Source organism: Bactrocera tryoni, chromosome 5, assembly GCF_016617805.1.
Source record: "Bactrocera tryoni isolate S06 chromosome 5, CSIRO_BtryS06_freeze2, whole genome shotgun sequence".
NCBI lineage: Eukaryota > Metazoa > Arthropoda > Insecta > Diptera > Tephritidae > Bactrocera > Bactrocera tryoni.
The window spans coordinates 6,933,727-6,952,220 of NC_052503.1; the positions used below are offsets into that span (position 1 = coordinate 6,933,727).

The 18,494-nt window shown below is 37.1% G+C and overlaps 1 protein-coding gene across 11 annotated transcripts in view; it reads left to right on the forward strand.

The window, feature by feature from the left end:
* Positions 1-18,494, forward strand: part of LOC120778972 (band 7 protein AGAP004871) — a 116,053-nt gene that overhangs the window by 41,560 nt on the left and 55,999 nt on the right. The window contains exons 1-2 of one of the 11 annotated variants that reach the window (XM_040111047.1): positions 4,999-5,396; positions 11,214-11,793. The exons of 9 other annotated variants lie outside the window; for them this stretch is intronic. In XM_040111047.1, the coding sequence (XP_039966981.1) occupies positions 11,490-11,793 (304 nt within the window). In that variant the 5' untranslated portion in view covers positions 4,999-5,396; positions 11,214-11,489. Of the gene's footprint in view, positions 1-4,998; positions 5,397-11,213; positions 11,794-18,494 lie in introns of those variants that run through there. One more of the 11 variants, XM_040111059.1, reaches the window with a different exon arrangement.

Below are 18,494 nucleotides of genomic sequence, written 5' to 3' on the forward strand. Positions count from 1 at the left end.
ACACATCGACAAATCATACACATAACTACACACATATGTATGTACATATGTAAGTGTAGTCGAATGTGAACTTTGTTTGCGTCTACCTCCATCTATTGTATACCAAAGTGTATGTACCTGCGTCTATGTGCGTGTACATGGAAGTCCATTTGGCTGAATATGAATTTATCCGGTTGTATGCTCCATTCGTTCGACTCTCGTGGGAAATGCTTGGATGTAGATGCAAAATTAAAAGTGGTCGAGAGCAGCTGCGTACAAAATGGATTTGCCTACGAAAGCCTGTTAGACACTTCATTTCGCAGGCCGCAAGGCAGTCAGCTAGTCATACTCGTATGTAGACGCCGACGCTAAGCGAAGCCCTGGCAGCTCATGACCCACTTCGCGGCGATTCAGTGCTTCAGGAGCTAAAACTGGGCGTGCGTGGTGCGAATACACGGCCGGATAAAGGTGTGGAGGCTGGTAAATGCATATATTTTAAATTTATATGCGTGTACATATGTAAGTAGTAAAGTGTGCAGTGAGTGCGAGGGAACAAAGTGCCGCCGGTTGCGAGCCGGGATGGTGAAAGTATGTTGTTGCTGCTGTTTATTGCTGCCGCCAGCAGGACTTTCAATGATGCATATAGCTATGGGAGGCATTTAAGGATGGATGGCTTGCGGCAGTGTCTGCAGCAGACAATAACCACACACATCAGCTTGATTGCGAACAGCGCAGGCGTGCACCATCCGAATTTAGTGTTAATTGTGAAGCCACAAAAGGCGAGACGAGCTCCATGCTGGTCCATCTACAACGTATTATGAGTTTGGTAACAATGGAGCACAAATGTGTGGAGGTTTGTGAAATAAGCACATACCTCCATGTATACTTACAACTAAGATTGCTGAGGGCTTATTGCCGTGCTGAATAGAAGTCGACGTAAAATAGAAGATTCGAAGCTACTTATTGGCTGCAGCCACGATATTACATACGAATGTATGTATTATTATTATCCTTCTCGGTCCAGTTACTTTAATTTGCTCTATTTTTCCTCTCTTTTCTGGAAAAAACTTTGCTATCTCACAAATTGCATTCGAATTGTGCGTTTTATTCCGGCATTAAAGCCACTGAATATCCTGGCATTCAAAATTCCGCTGCAAAAAGATGAGAATTGCGAAGATGCAAGAGAGACGAGAGCTGGCAGAATGCAAATGTACGCTAAACGGCTTCCATCTACTTAACGTTGTAAATAGATAAAATAGTGAAATCTATGTCCTTGAGAAATTTTAATATTTAGTGTTTCCGTTTTCATCTATTGTCCACTGCTGAGTTGCCGTCGCTGCGATTTCCAGCATTGTGTTCTTTTTTTGTCCAAAAGGTATGACTATGGTATGTTTTATAATACATTGTAATAAATTTGTGCTGCTTTGATGCAAAATATTTCTCTGCTTTAAGTAGGCTATTTGGATATCACAGATAAGTACAATCTTCTTACCGGAGTATACACAAATCGGAGCTTACATTGCGCCTTTCCTTTCCTTTTCTTTCATTGCCTTTCCTTTCCTTTCTTTTTCTTTTTTTTTCCTTTCCTTTCCATTTCTTTCCCATACAGAGCCTTACATTTGCCTAGAATATGTTTTATATGGCATTCCTAGTCTGCTGACATGCCTCTCTATTAGTACTCCTATTTCTTGTTCAAGTCATTCCTTTTGACTTTAATAGTCGCATGTGCGGCTCATATTCCATTTTCACGTTTGCCTACTCGTTGAATAAGTTAGAGATTGTCCCCACCGAGACTCCGCTATATTTATAACATGCTTGTCGATTAAATTTTATCATTTTCGGCATCTAAATGTAGGCACTACGTTTATCTGCTTCACCGATACCAGGAATATCATCATGTCCTGGAACCCATTGCAGGGTTATCGTGAAATAGGATGTTAGATCAACTAAGAGATCAAGAGATCAAGGCATTCACAACTCTTTGACAAAACCCTAACCTAATATATTCTGTTTCCTAAGTCTCTTACATATAGATATTCCTTGTTGTGAGCAAACTCCTTATTAGGACAAGAAGGTTTTCTTTAATTGCTGTGATCTCCGCTTTGAATACATTGCAATCGATTAGAAGGCAATTTTGTTGTCTAATTTTGCTGAAAAGACACCATCGCCAACTTGATTATCTGCTTGTAGCTATCTGTATAGATGCTCATCATGGACAGGGACGTATCACCTTGCCTTTTTCCCACTCTTTTCTGGAAGGGAAGATAATATGGTAAATAATCATAAATTTTCAACTGCATTTTAGGTGACGACATATTTACTGATTTTTATATACACTTTATATGTATGTATTTTTGTTGAGTTTAGCTTTCATTGTATTCTTCAGAATCGGTAATACAACTCTACTCAAAGTATAGGACTTGCAGTCAAATTTTTATTGAAGTTTTTCTCTAAACCAATGCATAATTTGCTACTTCCAGTAAAATTACAAATTTATCTTTTAAAAGTTTGAAATATTACTACAGGGTTCGGTGCGTGACTTTGCTAAAACGTGCGCTCTGCGCCTATTTGTAGGCTGAACTTAATGTAACCCACTAAAAGCGGTATTTTTTGTTTACTTTCTTTTCCGGTCCAACGCACATAATCTTCTAAAAACAAAAACAATGAAATGAAAATGATGATAGCAAAGAGTTTCCGTTTCTATTTATAATCAGTCGAGTGTCCGCTTTTATCTCATTTAATATTTTTTGAGGTTATTCTTCTGCAAGAGGAAATTCCACCGGCTGCTCATTTTATTATTGCGAAATATAACTAAAACTATTTTTTGTGAAAACATTGCTGCATATCCCAACATATGTATTCAAATGATTTGCTTGGTGGTATAGTCCGTTGGGATTGAAACGTGGTCATGAAAAGTGCATAGCCTATGCAAGTTTACTGTGTCTTGCAACAACTTAATCTGTATTGCTGCTCATACTAGGTAGAGTTCCTTAATTTTTCATATACTTTTTCGATTTCGAAATTCGAAAAACTTAAAATTTGATTTGATTTGATTAGAGGGGGGCTTAGATACATACGTAGCCTGCTATATATATTTCTGGCCTAATAATGTAAATCGGCATATTTTTCAACGAAAATGTTTTTTTTATTTTTTTTATTATTTTTTTTTATTGTCGATTGCTGTTTTGTTTCGGGCTCATACGCATAGATCCATAATTCGTCACCTGTGCGAGCCTTTTTTTGAGCGATTGTCAAATTGTGCGGGATCCAACGAGAACAAACCTTTTTTACGGCCAGGTGTTCATGCAATATCGAATGTATGCTAGTGGGAGAAATGCATAGGCATGCCTCTATCTGAAGGTATGTTACATGACGGTCTTGCATTACGATGTTTTACGCCATCGATGTTTTCTGGCACAACGGCTGTTTTTGGACGATTCACGGAATTCGTCTTTGAGCGAGCGTCGGCCACGATTGAATTCGTTGTACCAGTTTTTCACAGTGCTATAGGATGGTGCTTCATAGCCATACAAAGATTTTAGTTCATCGATGCACTCTTGTCGTGATAATCCACGTCGAAAGTTGTGAAAAATGGTCGCACGAAAATGGTCACGAGTTAATTCCATTTTTGGCCGAAAGTTAATTCCATTTTTTGGCCGAGATGAATTTTTTAATTCCCTGTAAATAAAACAATTCACGATTAAATGACGAAACGTTCTGAGTGATGTTATGTTAAAAAATGTCAAACTTTCCAATGGAAATGTCAGATTGCACCTGGCAACACTTAGTGTTGCCCCAGGCCAGGATATATATAGCAGCCCTCGTATTACGAATATACCTTCAGATCAAAGTATTCTATTGAGCCCACATTTCTTGTGGATTATTATATCCTGAACATGGTATATTTAAATTGCCACGAAGTTTGTAACACTCAGAAGAAAACATCGGTGACCCAAAAAAAGGTTTATATAAGCTAGCAGCATGACGAGTTGAGTCGATTGAGCCATGTTCGTTTGTCTGTCCGTGCGTCTGTTTATATGCTCGGAGTCAGATACCTGGATATTTAGTCAAATTTTAAGAATTCTCGAGTACTGGACACTGGGTTGACAGCAATTCAAAAAGAATGCAACAGCATTTTGCTATTCCTGCCAGCAATCACAATTGGCGATTTGGTTCCATGAAAAGTTTATGACAATGCCAGTCACTCTTGCGTCAAATCCACACACAAGTGGCCTTGGCTTAATGGCTGCCCCTCGCCGCACCTGCCATCAACCACTCTCACCCACCCACACAACCACTCTCATCCTCGCGCCCATTGCATGAACTGTGAAATTGCTATCACACTCTCGCCAGCGCTGCCACCAGCTCCACCAGCTGCGCCTTCGGTTTGCGGTGCAACTGGTCAATTGTTATTTATGGCATGTGAATTTCAGCGCAGTGAAAAAAAATGAAGCAAACTACACAGCTCTGTTTTGCAGCGCAAATTCTTGTGTGTGACCACAATCACAACAACAACAACATCCACAAAAACCCCTAACCCCAACGCATACTTGTGGCTTGGACCATTTGGCGCCCACTGGCAGACAATCAAATATTCAAATATTTTTCTGTGCATGCCGAGTCACATATTTGTGTGTGTAAGTGTGTGTGTGTTCTGCGACGCACAACTACATGCATGCATATCTGTATGCATGCGCTGGCAATAACAAAGGCAACGGTTGTCACGCTAGTTGCACTCGCTGGCATAATCTTTGTTTTTGTTTTGGTTTTCCATTGTTTTCATTTATTTTTAATTTTTTATTTGTTATAACGGTAATAGAGAGAAATAAACACTCAGTTGCATTAGCATTGTCATTATGCCATTACGCCGAATGAGTGGCCATTTTGTCTTTTGCCCACTGACATTCGCACACACACATTGACACACACACAAATACACTTTCGTACTTACTTACTTATTTACCGTTACGCTGCTTGCGTTTGGTAAGCTTTAAATGTGGTCACCACTTCTGTGGCGACTCAGTAGTTTTTGGCGACCGGACAGTTCGACAGTGCAACCGCCTTGGGTGCCGCTCCGCTGTTGCAAGTGCAACATTTTTTCGGCCCAACTACTGGACCCATTGTCCATACCAGCGTTATTGTGTGTGTGTGTGCGCGTGTTTGTGCGGTTTCTGCTGGCAAAGCGAAAGCAACGAGCGTGTGCATCGCAAAACTTCACGTGGAAAATCAAATTAAAGAAATAACTGTGAAACTCTAACAATTCCGTTACTTTCCTACTCGAAATAGCAAAAGGGCGCAAACAGTAAAAAGTGAAAAAAATATCCTTCGTGCAGCAGCAACGCTTTGTGTGGCCGTCCCTTCTGTGCTTTCGAATTTGCGAAATTTTGCCGCTGCAATGAGCACCAAAAGTTTCCTCTGTACGAACTCACGTTAACTGGATAAGTGTTTATATTTCGTTGGTCATTCCAAGTGGTATTTCTCATTTACATTTTCACTTCCATTTCCATTCATGTTGTTGTTTTTGCTTTTATTTTCGTTGTTTTGATATTTCTGTAAAGTTTTCTCTGCTTCCGTTTCATATGAATTCAATTTTTTCCAGCCAAACAATGTAAACATTGCGCAAACTTATAGCCACGTCCTCAGCGTTTTGTTATCGACTGTGCCGAAGTTGAGCATTTTGCTGATTAAGCGAACGCTGCAAAAGGCTAAAGTTGTGTTCTGATAAACCTACTCGGGCACATACAAGTTTACAGTTGCACAAATACGGGTGTTTGAGATAATGCTTTGCGATGTCCTCAAGCATCTTCTAGTTGAGTGTTTCGATTTATCTCACATAAATATATTTTCATGTGATTCCGTCGAGTCATCCGTGCATTAGGGCTGTTCTCATTGGATTAAAATATCTTTTAGCAGGCGAAACTCTAGTTTTCAGAGACCTTCTTGAGACGAAATGATTTTTGCTTTAATACTTGTGAATATTTATTGTATCTTCTAATTCACCATTTCGTCTGTTAGCACAAAAGCTAACAGTAGGACTTCTCTGACTGTTATAAACAGTATACCACTTCAATAGTTGACATTTGCTTGAAGTGGAAAGACGATTTCTTTGGCGTATTCTTGAACTATTTTTTATTAAAATTTTTGGAGAGTACTGTACCGAATAAAAGCTGATGTATTGATTATTAAAAGTAGTGGACTTAAAATACTTATATGAAATATGAGAACAAAAAATTTGGCAATTAATTTCGTAAAAATAAAAAAATATTCTAGAAATATGTATGTTATTTAGTTGATCGCTGAATTGAACACTTGATTGAATAACAGAAATAATATTTCATTGAGCACCACAAAAACAAAAACAACTGCACTTCAAATAGCCATTAACTCTATTTAAAGATTACAAATACGGTTATTCATAGCTTCTTTTATAAAGGGTGATCCATTTCGAGGTTCCCTACTTGTTTAAAGAAAAAAACACAAAAACTTCAAGTTTAATGGGGAATATTTGTTATCATTAGAAAGATTGTTCTTTGGCATTTATTATTTGAAGGCTATCTTTTGCAGTCGGTGGCCGCGGCTATGTATCAGACGGTCCATCCATGTGTCCAATTTTCGTTAACTCATTCGAGCCTTTCCACTGGTAACTGATGACACACGTGATGTTTTTCTCCAAGGTCTGAATCGAAGCGGGATTGAACGCATAGACTTAAGACTTTACATATCATCACAGGAAAAAGTCTAACTGAGTGATATCACACGATCTTGGTGGCCAATCGAGCGGCCCAAAACGTAAACTTATCTGCTCACTGAAATATTCTCTTAATAAATCCATTGATTGGTGTAATGTGAAGGAAGTGGTTTCAGTTATTATGGCGCAATAATGGTCGCCATTAACGGTTACGATCTTACCGGCATCATTTTTGAAGAAATATGGACCAATGATTTCATCGTACCACAAACCACACCAAATCGTTGTTTTTTCTGGATGAAGTGGCAGCTCTTGAATCTGCTCAGGTTGCTATTTGTCTCAAATGCGTCAATTTTACTTGTTTACTTACTTATTGAATCAGAAATGGGTCTCATCGCTGAACAAAATTTGGATTGAAAATGTTGGATCTTCTTGGAACTTCTCAAGAATCCATAGAGCGAAGCGCTTTGGAAGATCGAGCGTCTGCAGTTCTTGCACAAGCTGTATTTTGTACGCTTTCAATTTAAGATCTGGACGTAAAATGCGCCAAGTCGTTTCCTACGTCAGTCCGTCTGTCCTCGGTCTTCTTGTATACTCTCAGTTAGGGTTGCTATATTTTCTTTACTGCCTGTTGGACGTGGTCTATTTAGTCGAATATTAGCCAATAATGAATGCTGCGTTTCAAGATGGATAATGTATGCTCAGTAAAGCATATTCTTTACAGAACGTGAATTTTCGTAATAAAGTTGAACGATCTATAAATGTTCAGGCGTAAGTCAATCCTTGTTGAAATTCCAAACAATACAAATGCCAAATAATACTAAAAAGATCTGCCATATACTTGCGATTGATGATTACGTTATTTCCTGCCACATTTCAAACGAAATAAGGCCTGATGCTGCCATACAACAATCCGCCACAAAGTCAAACTTTTTGGAATGCAATTGCGTTTCTTGAACCACACAAGGGTTTGGCTCACCGCATTAGTGACAATTATGTTTGTTGACAAAGCCATTAAGCCAGAAGTGGGCTTCATCTGAGAAGATGATTTTTTGATGGAGTGAATTTGTGAAGTTTTCGGAGAACGTGATTTAGCGTAATAATCTTGTACAATTTGCAAAGAAATTGGACATATGATGAAATTGGACATATAATGATTTTTATTGACAATCCTTGCTGAACACTCTGACAAAATAAAAAAGTCAGTTAATAAACATGACAACCACGATCTGTCAAAATCACATCATTCCCATTGGTAGACGTTATATCAGGGTTTAGAGTAACAGAATAATAACAAATTATTTATAAACACATCACACACTAAAAAGTCACAACTCAAAATCTTTCGTAATATGTTATACTACGTAATACTTATTTATCTATCGAAGAAATTTCATTGTTCTTACTATTATATTCTGCTAAGCTGTGTATCTTTATCTGAAAAAAGTGAGCTTAATGTATCATTTTCGATAAAATAATTGTTTTTCTGAGAAAACTTTCAAATTTATTGATCCAAAACTTTTTACACACATTTTGGTATCTCTTAACTGTACCTCGAAAATATTCGAACAACGAACGATATGAAATTTTCTGTATGTATTCATAAATATAGGTACATTAAGAAAAAAAATAAAAAAATCGAGTTTTTTTAAATTGTAACTATATACTTGTATAACGCCTTAACGCAAAAATTTCTTTCAATTTCTCTGCTAAATTCGAGAATCAATCATATTTGTGTAAGACGCTCGTTTAAAGAGATACACGATACTCGTACTATGGACAATGATTTGGTTGTAAAATTTTAATAATTTTAATAGGTAATGGTCCTCCTGAAGATTCGTAATTCGAATTGTGACCCCGGAACAGGGTATATTAAGTTTGCCTATAAAGTATATATATAAATGATCAGTATGTTGAGCTGAGTCGATTTAGCCATGTCCGTCTGTCTGTCTGTATATATTCGAACTAGTCCCTCAGTTTTTAAGTAATCGTTTTGAAATTTTGCAAACGTCATTTTCTCTTCAAGAAGCTGCTCATTTGTCGGAACTGCCGATATCGGACCCCTATAACATAAAGCTGCCATATAAACTGAACGATCGGAATCAAGTTCTTGTATGGAAAGCTTTCACATTTGACAATGTATCTTTACACAAGTTGGCACAGGTTATTTTTTAGGACAAAAATGTAATCCCCGAAAAAATTGTTTAGATCGTTACTAAAAGAAATGCAACTATGAGGGGTATATTAGCTTCGGTGCAGCCGAAGTTAACGTTTTTTCTTGTTTAGAATCCGATATATTTAGCAATATATTTTATTAAATATTTCACTTCTTGGTCGAAATTAGTGTTTTTTTGTAAATATTTGCCATTCTGAATGAAATCGAAAACAGTGTCAACTTTTAAGAAATGAAATAAAAATCTAATCGAAAAAATACATTGAAGCAGCGATAACAGATCGCCATTTTGCAAACTTCCACTTTCAAATTTACTTAAATTTTTTAAGCTTGCAGCAATAATATTTTAAACTATTCGCTTTTAGAAAAATTTGTAGAAAAATTTCTAAAACAGTTTATATATACACCGTTAGTATTTACGAGCGAAATTTACAAAAGTCATTGTATTTGTTGCTCTCTTGGATGCTATGTAATCCAAGTACGTACATATATACAAGAACATATACAAGTATGTACATGTATATATGTATACTCGTACATGTGAGTTCAACTAAAAATTAGCTACCTACTGGATTTCGCTGCTCTTGGAGAAAAGCCAGATTGCATTTCAATCTTTTACAGATTTGTTTTTATTATCATTATTCTTTATATTTTCTACTATTTTCTTGTTAAGCCTTTTCTGCGTGTCACTTGCTGAGTAGTGGATTTTAAAATGCTATGGGCCGCCAAATTGAAGATTACTGTCTACATCTCGAGATCTTTTCTTGTTACTTTGGCTTACAATTTTAAAATGAAAGTTGATTATTTCCAACAACTATATTCCCGTTGTTTTATTTTTTCTTTCTGCTGGAAGCTGCTAACTAAATCTATTCCTATGGTTAAGTGAGCATTTGTTAAAAGTACATTGTGACAGAAAAGTGCTTTTAAGTATACCCTGAACAGGATATATTAAGTTTGTCACGATGTTTGTAACACCCAGAAAGAACCGTCGGAGACCCTATAAAGTATATATATAAATTATCAGTATGTTGAGCTGAGTCGATTTAACCATGTCCGTCTGTCTGTCTGTCCGTCCGTCCGTCTGTATATATACGAACTAGTCCCTCATTTTTTAAGATATCCTTTTGAAATTTTGCAAACGTCATTTTCTCTTCAAGAAGCTGCTCATTTGTCGGAACGGCCGATATCGGACCACTACAACATATAGCTGCCATATAAACTGAACGATCGGAATGAAGTTCTTGTATGGAAAACTTTCACATTTGACAAAGTATCTTCACCAAATTTGGTATAGATTATTTTCCAAGGCAACAATGTAATCTTCGAAGAAATTGATCGGATCGGTTAACTATAGCATATAGCTACCATACAAACTGAACACATAGTTACTAAAAGAAATGCATCTGTGAAGGGTATATTAGCTTCGGTGCAGCCGAGGTTAACGTTTTTTCTTGTTTTTTTTTTTTAATTATTCATCAATATTCATTTTGTCGGCTTCCAATTAGTCCCCACCAGATGTATTACACTTATGCTGAAGACTTTTCTTCGAAACACTTCTCATTTACACTTTTTGGGATGGCCTTAAGCTTTCACCGAATATTGTTTTACCTTTTCGATCGACGGAAAATGGGTTCCATTCCGATGGCTGGTGACTTGTTTGCATGTCAAACTTTTAAACCCATGTCTCATCGGCAGTTTTAATGCTCTCTATGAGTGTGTTAACGGAATTCGCATGATCAAGCAAATTCAGCACTAGCGGGACGAGTCGAGCAAGAACGAGTTTCGTACCCAAAATACCCACCAAAATCCTTCGAATGGACTCGGAAGAGATGTCGAGCTGCCTCTTGACATCTCTCTGTCACTTGCCTGACGATTTTCATGATGCTTGAGCTTTCACTTTTTTAATATTTTAATATTTGGCTGTTTCCTTCAACAGCTATTTCAGTGACCTTATGTGATCGTTTGACCGTAGTCTCTTCAATGTGAGTAATATTCCCAAATCGTTGTCATGAAATCGAATTAAATGGAACATCCGAGTTAATAGAACGTAAGAGGAGAGTGAAAATTCATATCCAAAATTTTAAATTTTATCACATTTTATGAAAAATTCGTTAATTCCAAATATAAAGCAACAATAAAGCAGTTCTAAATGAGAATTATTCCTTTGTTATCAAATACATAGCACGCATATAGTTATAATATTTCGCATAAGCTTCCAAAGAATTCAGCAATCAATGCCAAATGATTTCTCATTAAATTTGATCGCACAAATGCACAAAGCTCATTACAAAAACCACAACAATTGAAAGCAAATAAACACAATTATCCAGCACGCACGAATTACTGTATAATATATATATGTGATACTCGAAGAACAAAAATAAAAACAATGTCTACATAACTTTTTGGTCATCACATGGCGGCATTGAAGTTTTAAAAGTCAAATAAAAAGCGGCAATTGATGCTGCAGCACGTGCCGCAAAACACATAAAAGACAAATAAAAAACCAAAAGCGAAGAACCAGTATTTAACGGCGCACGTGTGTGTGTGTGTGTGAGCGCGAGTAAGTCTATTTGATTGCGCATTGCACAAAACGGCCCCAACATTTCGGACCACACGGACAGTCTGTGGCAGACGACAACGACGAGCATGGCGCCCGCTCCCGTCGGCCACCACCAGCACCACCAGCAGCAGCACAACCAAAAGTCGGCGCACATGCACCATCAACAGCACCATGTTGCCTACCAACACCAACAGGCGAACGCACACACACACGCCGCATATGGGCGCAGGCACAGCAACACGGCGACCACGACGGCCGGCACGACAGCCGGTGGCGCTGGTGGCGGCGGCTCGGGTGCAATGGGGCTGGCCATGCCCGGCAGCAGCAGCAGCCAGCGCGAGAGCAGGCCAGCGGACACCACCGTATCCGGCTCGACCATGTACAGCCGAGGTAAATGAAATGCTGAAATGCGCAAATGTGTAATGAATTTTGTCACTCACACACACACGCACACCCAAACACAGACACAGGCACTTACCATGTACAGCATATTCTCCTTGTCACATGCATGCCATTGATGATAATTTTTTACTGTCCTCATTTCATTTCATTTGCTTTTTCTTTTTCTGCAGTCCGCTGTGCTTTTGACGTCGCTTTCTTTAGTTTTCGTTTTCCTCTGGTTTCTTTTTTCGGCTACTCGCCCGGTCTTTTCAGCACATGCATGGCTAACGGCGAATTGGCCTTTTGTTAGCCGGATGCGGCGCTTAGTTAATTAGAAAGTGTTTATCTTTGATTGTATGGGCGTTGCAGTGGCAGTGGCTGTGATTGTGGCAGCTGCAGCTGTGACGCCTGCACGCCCTGCTGCAGCGTGTGTGTAGGAAATGTGATTTTCACACCCAGCATTTGTAAGCTAAATACGCCACAATGTTTTCTGTGCTGGGACCCAAAGCGAAATCGGAAAAGAGAGGCCGCTGGATGAGCGCGCACTTCGAAAGGGTGCTGCATTAGAGACGCAAACAGTTAGTGGCGGCGCAAATTTATTACAAATTGGCTTTGCGTGACGTTCAAATTATATTACACCTTCCGCTTAGCTGCCTAACATTGCTGCAGTTGGCGCGTTGCGATGCAACGCTGCACGGCGTAGGCGTCATAAAACGAGGCATGCAACATGCTGCGGTCACATGCCACCAATTCACTATCAATAAGCAGATATCAGTGTGGGTATGTATGTGTGTGTATGTGTTTGGTCAAAGCCAAAGGAAGTGGTTTGTGGCTGTGGGGTGTGAAAATGTGACGGGAAATGAGGGCAGGCGCTACGGAAATCACATTCACTTGATTGTATTTAAGCCATAATTCAGTTTTTCGAATATCCGTTTTTTCGTATTTGAGTGCAATGGGCAACGCAGCACGAAAGAGTGAATGCCGTAGAAGCGATTGTGCGCCTGACTTTGATTGATCCGCAAATCTAATTGTGACTTTGGCTTTGAGTATGCAAAGCGAATTAAAATTAATTGGTGCGTGGGCGTTAGAGTGGGAAATTCGGTCGTTAGAAAGAATTTTTTCAAGTTTGTGCGGAATTAAACAATATCAAGTGATCAATTTCGAGGTTCCTTACTTTTTGAAAGAAAAAACACAGAAACTTTAAATTTAATGTGGAATGCTTATTATCATTCGAAAGCATATTGTTTGGCATTTATCTTTCAAATGTTGGCCGTGGCTACGTCTCAGATGGTTCCTCATACGGCATGGTGTACTGTGAGAATGCTCAATTGATTTGATTATAGCTTCAGCTGTTTCTAACTTTTAAAGAAATGTGTTTATGGATCGTTTGTTCGTACTTTTGTATTAGCACATCGTTTTTTTTTTTCAAAGTTGGAGGTTTATATTGCATGGAGGTCATATTTTCTGCCAAAGATTAAAATAACACTTTTTATTTAAATGGGAAAAGTACTTTTATGCAGACAAGGTTTAAATTTAAAGTAAAGGGCTTATTTACGTTGTATATTTTTTTAAAGGTGAAAACTCAAATTGCAGGGACGTCAGCAAAAAAATCAGCATCACAGTTTAATATATTGGGTAGTCGAAAAAGTCTTTTCGTATTTCTAATCAAACTTCAACTTATATTTTTATGTTTATAATGAACTTTAATGAACCAAATATGCATTATTTTGGTCAAACACTTTTTGCCATTTTTCCGCAAGAGACATTATTTCATGAGTGTAAAACATTTCTTATTTCTCGGCGAAAAACTGCAACAAGTAATTTTCATAGGTTTCCCTTGAAGCCAACTTTACTCCACTTAGGGAGTTCTGCAATGACCGAAACAAATGGTAGTCTGATGGTGCAAGGTCAGGGCTATATGGTGGATGCATCAAAACTTCCCAGCTAAGCTTTGTCCTGATGGAAGATGAAGCCCTTTATATTGATCAGTTCTGCCTATTTTTTCGATTGCTTGCTTTAATCTCATCAGTTGTTGACAGTAAAATGTAGAATCAATCGTTCGGCCATTCTGGAGCAGCTCATAGTGGATGATTCCTTTCCAATCCCACCAAACAATCAGCATATCATTTCGAGGTGTCCTGGATTTGCGACCATTTGTTGAGCTTCACCACGCTTGGACCATGCCCTTTTTTCTCTTATTATTGTCGTATTTCATCCACTTTTCATCTCCTGTAACCATTGGCTTCAGAAATGGTTTGATTTCATTTGGTTATGTGACGGACCTGGTTAATCTTTTCTATAATTCTTCGATTTTTTCAACGATAGATCGAACATAGGTCTTTCACATCGAAATTTCCAAAACTGAAGCGAGCGAACCATGGTTGTGCTACACGAACTGATACAACATCGTCTCCGCAGACTTCACAAATTTCGAGATATCTTTAAGAAATTTGGCTTCAACTACTTCCGAATGCAACGCTACAATCTCCAAAGTAACTGCTTAGATCCGGACCGATCAAAATGAAGAAAGAACTTTTTTGTACTTTTTAGGCTAAAAATCATGTTTTTTCTTGTTTTTTTATTAAAAAAAAACAGTCGTTGGTAAGAAAGGCTTGTAAGATATTGGCACTCGAAAATGATATGGGCCATTAAAATTACTGCCGCCTTAATGCATGTGAAAGCATATACATATATGTCGCTGAACATATTAAATTGGCGTATGTGTGTGTGTCATAATTTGCGTGGTATATGCAATCAACTCTCCATTACTGCGATATTTTGTTGTTTAAGCGAGTAATTAAAAATTGCTGGTAAATAAAGTTTAATTACACTTCCCGCCGCAGTTGCCGCACACACTGCATGCACTCACTAGTTGTGGCTATGCGTGTAGTCTTGTGCGTAAACATTGTTCAACGCATGATTATGCGTCACGGGTTCAGCGCGGAGTAAGCGACAGCCAAGCGCATTCTTATATGTATGCAGCAGCAACTACTTTGCGAATTAACCGCAGATTGTGACAATGTTAAAGTGAGATTTAAAAAAAAAAAAAATTAAACAAAAAAAATATTTGCCAGAATATATATTTACACATAAAATTACTCGCTTTAAATTAAATTTAAACCCACTCAATTTGTTTTCGTTGTGTATTTACTTAAGCGTGCGCTTATGTGTGCAGGTGCCGTACCCGGTGGCGTATGAGTGATATTTTAGTGCTGGCAGCTTTATTTGTTACGCAAACGACGTGACATTTTAATTTATGCTTTCATATGCCAGTATTTTAAACAGATAAATACAAGTGTGCATCTGTGTGCTGTGCACATATAGTATATTTGCATATTTACTGCTCACGATGATTTCATGCGGCAACTCGGTACATCATTGCGTGCATAAAACGTGTTTTATTATACAAATGTTGTTCGTCTTTATGCATGTGAATGCCTGAGTATGAATTATAAATGCAATTGCCAGGCATTTTAGATTCTAAATTATTATCTCATTGCATTTCAAGCATATGGCATCGAAGATCTATTATTCTAACTCTAACGTAGCTGAATTCGATTTGAAAGATATACAGGTCCATCTATCAATCAGAACAACTATCTGTATAATTTATTTGCTGTGAATAAAATAAGTGATATACTTATATATAAACTTATTGTGAAGATAAAAACAGTTTTTAGATTAGAATAGCATCACATATCGGTTAGTTTCTTTGTACGAATCTTTCAAATTTATTGATAAATTTAAGCTTGGACAAATCTGCAGCAAAAAGTTTCGTATAACAGGTACATTTTTAGGCCTCTGGTCTTATATAAAATTATATGGAAAAGGCGGTGTAGATAAAATTCTTCTCATCTTGAACTTTCATCAAAATCACTTAAGGAAGAGGTTAGGGTTTCAAAGAAAAAAAAACTTTTTTGCGAATTTATTTCTTAAATATGGATTGAGTAATTTTATTCGAACCTTTTGTGCATTATGGAATACACTTTTGACAATATATTCTGATTTTTTAGCACTTTTTTAGTTCATAAACTTTTGACGCGTTTTTCTCGAAACTACTTTTTTAAAGTCCGTGTTTACTGTCATTTCAAAACTACTTGACCGATTTATCTCAAACTTTGTACACATTTTCGGTTAGAACATTTTTTTATACCCTGAATAGGGTATATTAAGTTTGACACAAAGTTTGTAACACCCAGAAGGAAACGTCGGAGATATATATAAATGATCAGTATGTTGAGCTGAGTCGATTTAGCCATGTCCGTCTGTCCGTCCGCCCATCTGTCTGTATATATACGAACTAGTCCCTCAGTTTTTAAGTTATCGTTTTGAAATTTTGCAAACGTCACTTTCTCTTAAGGAAGCTGCTCATTCGTCGGAACTGCCGATATCGGACCACTATAACATATAGCTGCCATATAAACTGAACGATCGGAATCAAGTTCCTGCATGAAAAACTTTCTAAGATAATAATGCAATCTGCGAAGAAATTGTTCAGAACGGTTAGCTATAGCATATAGCTGCCATACAAACTGAATGATCGGAATTAAGGGCTTGTTTGGAAAACTTTCGCATTTGACGTGGTATCTTCACGAACTTAGACATGGTTTACTGCTTAAGGTATCAATATAATCGCCGAAAAATTGTTCAGATCGGATTACTATAGCATATAGCTTCCATACAAACTGGACACATAGTTACTAAAAGAAATGCACCTGTGAAGGGTATATTAGCTTCGGTGCAGCCAAAGTTAATGTTTTTTCTTGTTTTACATTAAGGTTGTTTTCCTCCCTCAAAATGGCGGAACATTTCAGTGGAAAATAGCAGTTTACAATTAAAATGGCCGCAAAAAATTTTTAAATGAAAAAAAATTATCAGAGAACGTTGAGGGGAAGATTTGATTACAATTATACTGACTATTCTTGCTTTTCATTATCGGATAACTTCCAGCCGAGTTATCGTGAACACCGCAAATTGTTTTTTTTTTTTCCAAGACGTTCTGGGGAAAGCCCTGTTACCGGCTTATGCTTCAATATTTCTGTATGAAAAAAATGCCCTATATTGTCAAAAATATGCTCAATGAAGTGCAAAAAGTTTGAATAAAGTTATTCAATCCATATTTAAGAAATAAATTCGCAAAAAGTATTTCTTATTACCTTGAAACTCCTCTTTTAAGGGATCGTCACAGTATAAAATTTTCGAGAAATCGGTTTTTGTTGGGTTATCGGATAGTATACACTATAATAAACATTCGCTCGAATTTTGAAATCGAAATTCAAATTCATTCATTTTCTTGTAGAAAGGGAACAGAGTGGAGAACACAGCGTCTCCAATCTTTAAACACGTTTTTCTTAGAATGGTGTTTTTTAAAACGATTTCCGCTCTCAAAGGAAGAGTTTTAAAGCTATCTAGTTCCAATTTGGAGAAAATATATTTAACGTCATTCGCTATCGCGCTATGAAAGCTTTTATTTTTTGAAATCTTCCTATTTTTTCTACGAAAAACTTTCGGAAAAAAGTGCAGCATTCGATGCTTTTTGTTCAAATCGCCGCTATTTGGTCAAATTTGAAAAAAAAGGTTCCATAGCGCGATACAGAGTATTAATCTTTTTGAAATTTTTGCTTTAGATCAAAATTGCGGCCGCAATCGTGGATATCGTAGATTACCTTTTTTTCCGTGTAATTTCAACAGTTTATTGAACTATTTTACACCCAATAAATAAGCATAAAAAATCATTTTGTATTCGTCATGAATATATTTAGAAAGAAAAAATCGCGATCGATTAATTAATTCCAACATTAAAAAAAAATCGCGAAAATCAGTGATTTTTCGGAGGAGTGATTTTTGACTGAGTCGATCCCTTAAGTTGTTTTGCTTTCAAAATAATTATGTGTTTTTACGCATATTAAAATATATAGGAAATTTGTCAATCAACTTTTTCGAGTTATAAATTAAGCTAATTCTTTCCGCTTTCGTTTGTCGAAAAAAGCTTTATTTACAACTAAGACCTTTTGATATATGAGTCAACTTCACTTCATAATAGCATAGTTTAAGGCGCTCACATTTCAATTATTTGCCGTAAACATCTCTCTATTAGTGAATTTATTAAGCACAAATAAGTTTTTAACCAACATATTTTGCCAAAAAGTTATAAATTTAAGTAAAGCCAAAGTTTAACTGCTCAAGCCCCTGAAATTGGCAGCAAATTTAATGCGTTGTGGTTTATTTATTAATAAACATTCTTCTAAGCACTAGAAGTGGCAATATGCTTACTCATGCAAAAGGTTGATATGAATAAATAAGCTTATACATATTTATGTAGATGCGAACTCATTGTGATTTATTTTTACTTTTCATTTGTTTTGTATAACCGACAGGCAAACACAGCGCACAATTTCAGCAGCCAAGCACTAAGCTCTCCAGTTTGTTTGCATATTAGGGTGGTTGTATATGCAAATTTTGTTCAAATTGCAAAATTAGTTTTACTGCAAGACAAGATAAAAATATATTGGTGCATAGTTAATTAATCGAATGTCAAGAATCGATTCTTAATCGTCTTCGACTACTGAAGATCGATTCCGAAAAATCGATTATTTTACGAGAAAACTCGATTCTCGAGTAGAATCGGAATCGAGTTTACCATCTCTACTGGCAGCCATCGCGTGCACACATAATAACCTCCGCACAATAACCACAAAAAAAAAATAGTT